This window comes from Brachyhypopomus gauderio, chromosome 14 (genome assembly GCF_052324685.1).
Source record: "Brachyhypopomus gauderio isolate BG-103 chromosome 14, BGAUD_0.2, whole genome shotgun sequence".
NCBI classification, from domain to species: Eukaryota; Metazoa; Chordata; class Actinopteri; order Gymnotiformes; family Hypopomidae; genus Brachyhypopomus; species Brachyhypopomus gauderio.
The window spans coordinates 2,454,513-2,460,287 of record NC_135224.1 but is presented as its reverse complement, the minus strand read 5'-3'; the positions used below and the strand labels follow the sequence as shown (position 1 = coordinate 2,460,287).

The window sequence follows — 5,775 nt, the reverse complement described above, 5'->3', positions numbered from 1 at the left end:
GGGAGATGGTGTCCCAGCCTTGAACAGCACACGGTGGTGTCACATTACACCCGTCCTGTCTTCTCTTTGTCTGCCCGTGCTGACTGACCAACAGCCGCCCGTGATTTCTACCCAAATTAGTCAACTTGTGTTCTGCCATCTGATATGAGCAGTCCCTTTGTTCTGGGAAGACAGTGGTGTCTCAAATAGAAGCTATGAGGCATGGCCTTTTAAGGTGTTCCTCTTACAGGTTTGGGCACTGTCCTGGCACAGCAGGGGCGTGGCCTACCTGGGAGCATGTGCATAAAAGACCCCCCTGGGGCAGGAGGAGATGTGTCTCCAGTCTGAGCCCCAGCCAGCCCCAGAAAGCCTCAGCTTCCTGCTCCGCACGACGCCCTCGGCATGCCGGCCAAGAAGAAGGAAGAGCCCAAGCCTGCACCTGCCCCCAAACCCCCGGAGCCTGAGCCCCCCAAGGAGCCTGAGTTTAACCCAGCTGATGTGCAGGTAGCTACCCTGCCCCCAGGGGGTGCTGTAATCACAGAGTGCAGTTACTCTGCACCCAGGGTGTTTGTGTGCAAGATCGGGGGCAGATATATATTTAAATATATAATGATCATTCGTCTATCCATGTTTTTTAGCCTTACCTTGTATTTTTCTACCGCAGAATTAATGTTATGAATAAATGTCCTGGTGAGATGCTGTAAATGAGAACGTACTGAACTGTCATTTGATTTGATCCTAATAGGCTAAGAGTAGCCTGCAGCACGCGAGTCTCTCACGTTCAGGTAGATTGGTGCACCCAGATAGCGCGTGTCAAGTCCCGCGTGACCTCACACACGTTACTGGTGAGCTGGTTCTGTTCACTACTTCAGTGTCACTGAAAATCCACAAACTACGTTGAGGACAATCAGATCAAACGGGAACAGGCCCTGTTGTTAAAATTACAGTTAGCTCACCTTCACAATACACCAATGGGTGACATATTAGGTGTGAATATTTATATTTAACGGGTTTTATAAGAAATCACTGTATCTAACTGTTGCTGTCTAAAAGTGAAACGTTAAGTCGGCTACGAGTTCCTCCAGCTCACGAGAAACGGCTCCAGCAGCGCTCTAAAAATGCTTTTGTTATTCTGAGGGGTTTCAGTAATGCGCTCTTCCTGCCATTTAATGTTATTATAGCTCAAGATCTCATATATTTAGCTCCGACAAGACATGTGAAAGCGATATTCTAAACCATATCATTGGTGTGGCGTATCCCTTTACAAACACGCGCTACGTTATTTTCTCCGAGCAATTAAAGTTTGGTTTCTCCGATGAAAGCCACAGAAAGCTGACCACACTGCTTGGCTTTCAGAAAAGCCGTCACAACAAAAGATATTTTAGTGGTCGCTGCTTTTGCTTCGTTTCCACGTGCAGGAATTTCTGGGTCGGTTCGGGCAGTCATACTTACTCCAGCGCGCTGGGGCTCAGGCCGCAAGCAATGTGATTTTCATTATAGACCACCCAGTCATGGAGCCCATTATAGCTGAGAAACTGCTGAGAGAACTTCCTCTAGATCTTCCTCTTAGTTTGTTCATTTTTAACTAGACATGTATCAGTAGACCCTGAGCGCGTGGTACATGTTTACACGTGTCAGCCTCTAGTGAGACACTGGCCTGTTCATTAACACGAGAAGTTTAAGTGTTTCACAGAGATGCGCGCGTAACGTATACGCATGTTCAAAATGGCTAGACCTTTCGTCATGGTTTGTTTGCCTTAGGGCGTCTCATGAATCAGTGCAGTCTGTTGAAAGCTGCAAATCTATATAGATACGTGTAGTGTGTTATCGGGTTTCTGAAGCTCGTGCATTGCATCAACGTTAAGGGAGTATAACTGTAGAGTATTACAGAGTACGGTTAAGAGAGTATAACTGTAGAGTATTACAGAGTACGGTTAAGAGAGTATAACTGTAGAGTATTACAGAGTAGGCTTCACTGTGTACATTTTTCACAGAATTGCGATGCAGTCCAGGCAACAACAAACAGCCATTTCCAAACCGAACTCTTGGGGCGTTTTTACAGTTAGATGAAATGTTTGGGGCTCATCCTCTCTGTGCAGCCCGGTGCTCACATGCGCACGCGGACGTTAGCAGGTCTGTGGGGCTCAAGGTCGCGCTCACATTCTTTCAGACAAAGGCGCGCGGGAGCAGCTGAACACACTCGGTGTAACTCGAGCTGGGCGAGGCAGTCGAGCACGTGTGAGGTACCGGGCAGCCCCGCGGGGTCAGGACGGCCGTTGGAGGGCCCAGCCAAGCAGCTCAAGGCCACAGCGCCCCAAATATCTCTGATGGACTCGGATGCCGTTGTCTCGCATTCTCACCTAAATGAGCAATTGTAGAATGATGCAATGAGACAGTCGATGCCCGTGTAAATTGAAAACTGGGGTGTTCTCGTCTTGATCACTAAAGAAACTTACTGTATCTCTTTCAGCTTGAATTCACCCCAGAGCAGATAGAGGGTAAGTTTGTATTTATTTGATTTTGCAGTTTTAAGTTGAAATCACAAAAGACTCTAAACGTTGGTCCCACAGTTGTTTCTCTGAAGGACAGCTGCAGTCTAATCTGTTTTCAAAGCACACACCTTTAACTAGAGGCCATGTCTTCTAAAACAAATTTCATTTTAATTGCAACAACATTGAGCCTTCATGATCACAAAACCCATTTTCTACCCCCAAATGAGAACTGTGATAGACAGTTGAGTTCAGTACAGGTCACCCTTGCCGGGGAATTTTAAAGAGATAACATTTCAAGTTTACCTAATATGGCATTCATGAAATGCCAGACAGCTCGGTCAAGGCAGGAGCCCTGCGGGTGTACGAGGCATTTGTCTCGCTGGGGTTTGGAGTCCTGTAAACTCTGATCCAGCAGTGTGGCTCACAGGTCCATTTTATTTTCTCAGTAAGAGCTCGCAGTGAAAGGCCAGTGTCCTGGTCAGCCATTACCGTCAAACGATGCCATGGCGACTGAAGGGTACTGTCAAACGATGCCATGGCAACTGAAGGGTACTGTCAAACGATGCCATGGCGACTGAAGTGTATTGTTAAACGATACCATGGCGACTGAAGTGTATTGTCAAACGATACCATGGCGACTGAAGTGTATTGTCAAACGATACCATGGCGACTGAAGTGTATTGTCAAACGATACCAAACGATACCATGGCGACTGAAGTGTATTGTCAAACGATACCATGGCGACTGAAGTGTATTGTCAAACGATACCATGGCGGCTGAAGTGTATTGTCAAACGTTACCATGGCGACTCTCTTCCTCAGATTTCAAAGATGCTTTCCAGCTGTTCGACAGGACGCCGACCAATGAGATGAAAATCACTTTTGCGCAGTGTGGCGATGTGATCCGGGCTCTGGGTCAGAACCCCACCAATGCTGAAGTTATGTATGTCCTCGGCAAGCCCAAAGCTGAAGGTGAGTATTGGTGTGGACTCTAGTCACAGGACTATAGTGTCTGTATAAGCACCTGGGCTTCTGGTTCAGGCTCGTACGTATGCGTGGTGTGTGACTGGGATCTCCATCGTCCGGTACAGAAATGAACGTGAAGATGTTGGACTTCGACCAGTTCCTCCCTATGCACCAGCACATCTGTAAGGCGAAGAACCGTGGCACCTTCGAGGACTTCGTGGAGGGCTTGAGGGTCTTTGACAAGGAGGGTAACGGCACAGTTATGGGTGCCGAGCTCAGACACGTCCTGGCTACCCTGGGTACGTCTCAGCGGGTACACACTAAAACCCACTGAGTTTATTCAGTACTGCCTGACAGAAAAGGACACACACACACACACACACACACACACACATACATTTTCTCTTTAATACGTTTGTCTCTTTCTCTAAAGAATGTGTTATTTTTGAAACAGCCTATGTAGACTACAACTGTCCACCTCTGAATAATTCACGCTTAAGCTCTACCACATGTGCAGTGGATCACTTTTGTGGCACACACAGGCTAATACAGGCTAATACACGGAAACAGAACATCTGGCAATAACTGGAAATACTGAAATGATTCAGGTTCTTCGATCCAGTGCAAAACAGTTTCAGAAACCCTAGTGAGCAAGTCCAGTGCGTTAGAATCTGCTAGCCCAGTCTACCCAGTCTGCCCAGTCTACACAGTCTGGGGGTGGAGTCGTGTGGAGGTTACCCAGCCCTGTGTGGCACGCTCCAGTGACCGGAGGTCCTCACAGTTTTTCTGTTCCGCTATACGGTGCCCGGACCCCGCAGGCCTGGCCAGGCCCCATACAGCCCCTGAGCGCACCACACAAGACTGTGTAACTTTCCGCACGGTCCCGCCCCACACAGCCCCGCATGACCCAGGCGTGTCTTTAACTCCGCCCTCTCTTGTGATGCGTCTCAGGGGAGAAGATGAAAGAGGATGAGGTGGAGCAGCTAATGGCCGGACAGGAAGACGCGAACGGCTGCATCAACTATGAGGGTAAGAACTGCAGCACAGCTCTTCAACACAGCAGCACAGCTCTGAAACACAGCAGCTCAACACAGCAGCACAGTTCTGAAACACAGCAGCTCAACACAGCACAGCAGCTCAGCACAGTAGCTCAGCACAGCACAGCAGTTCAACACAGCAGTTCAGTGCCTCACATACAGTATTCATAATGTGTGCATCACCAACATCAGTGTAAGATACTTCATCCTATGTTCTATACGTTGTATTTATATAATGGATGATTTATTCAGAATATTTTGTCCTATCTTATCAATGTCCTACATACAATTATTTAGTAAATAAATCTGCATATTAACTAAATCATTCCTTAGAATCAGATTCTTCTCTCATTTAGTTATTTCAATGTTGTGCTTGTGAGGAGAGACACTAATGTTGAACAGAAGCTTCAGTTCCTACAGCAGCAGTGCTGTGTGTTCCAGCCATGTGGTGAAAATGTTCAATTAAAGCTGTTCTCTCTCGCTCTCTCTCTCTCTCTCTCTCTCTCTCTCTCTCTCTCTCTCTCTCTGCAGCATTTATAAAGTACATCATGGCTGGCTGAGCAGGGTTAGTATCTCGTCCTGCTCTTAGTCCCTCTCTGCCTGCACTTTCCTTTAATGCAACACTATGTGCAGATTCTGTCAGTGTTCAAAGGGCTTTCCTCAAGAGTGCGTCCGCATACTTAAGAAACACCCCATGATTCAGTACAGGAAGGAATACCACTGCATACTTAAACACGCCACATTCAGTACAGGAAATAATGAATTCTGTAGAGACACCCAAGTTTTGCTTCTTTGCTTTTCTTCTGCAGGACCCAGAATGCAGACGGAGTGGCAGAGAGTCGCTTCTCTGGTTCTGTTCCTCTGGGTTTGTTGTGTTTCTGTAGACTCTTCCGTGCCCTGTGGTGACATCTCTACGTCTCCCTCCATGAGTTACGATCACGTCCCATATGTTCCCGTTCTGTTTCTAAAGACTGTACAGCTATAACTCCGTTGTGTATCTTCACTGTTTGTTTTGAGGATCAAAAAAAGATTTCATTAAACTTCCTGCTTGATTAAATGAGCCTTCTTGGAGTCATGTGACCATAAACTCACAAAGGCAGTGCTGGGTTGGCAGTCCAAGCCGGCCTGGTTCGGAGAGACGCCTGTCTCTCTCTCCGCTGACAGACCCGCCATGTTTCATGTGTTCTCACTGGACTAGCTTCAGTCTGAAACCACAGCACAGCACAGAACCATCCCAGCTGCCCAGGAATGACTTCATACGAGGGACTGTGTGCTCTCACGGTCAGTGGAACACTCCGGCCA

At 47.5% G+C, this 5,775-nt stretch overlaps 1 protein-coding gene across 1 annotated transcript; it reads left to right on the top strand.

The window, feature by feature from the left end:
- The first annotated feature begins 309 nt into the window (after nt 1–309).
- myl13 (myosin, light chain 13) lies at nt 310–5,530 on the top strand. Its single transcript, XM_076973070.1, has 7 exons — nt 310–483; nt 2,450–2,477; nt 3,293–3,442; nt 3,562–3,735; nt 4,388–4,465; nt 5,005–5,038; nt 5,283–5,530. The coding sequence occupies exons 1-6, from the start codon at nt 382–384 to the stop codon at nt 5,031–5,033; spliced, it is 561 nt and encodes a 186-aa protein (XP_076829185.1). The 5' UTR covers nt 310–381; the 3' UTR covers nt 5,034–5,038; nt 5,283–5,530.
- The last annotated feature ends 245 nt before the right edge of the window (nt 5,531–5,775 follow it).

What these genes read in the sequence shown, in the direction of transcription:
- myl13 (XM_076973070.1), top strand. Translation starts at nt 382, where the DNA reads ATGCCGGCCAAGAAGAAGGAAGAGCCCAAGCCTGCACCTGCCCCCAAA. An exon ending in TTAACCCAGCTGATGTGCAG is followed by an intron (nt 484 to 2,449) that starts GTAGCTACCCTG and finishes TATCTCTTTCAG; the next exon opens with CTTGAATTCACCCCAGAGCA. An exon ending in ACACGTCCTGGCTACCCTGG is followed by an intron (nt 3,736 to 4,387) that starts GTACGTCTCAGC and finishes GATGCGTCTCAG; the next exon opens with GGGAGAAGATGAAAGAGGAT.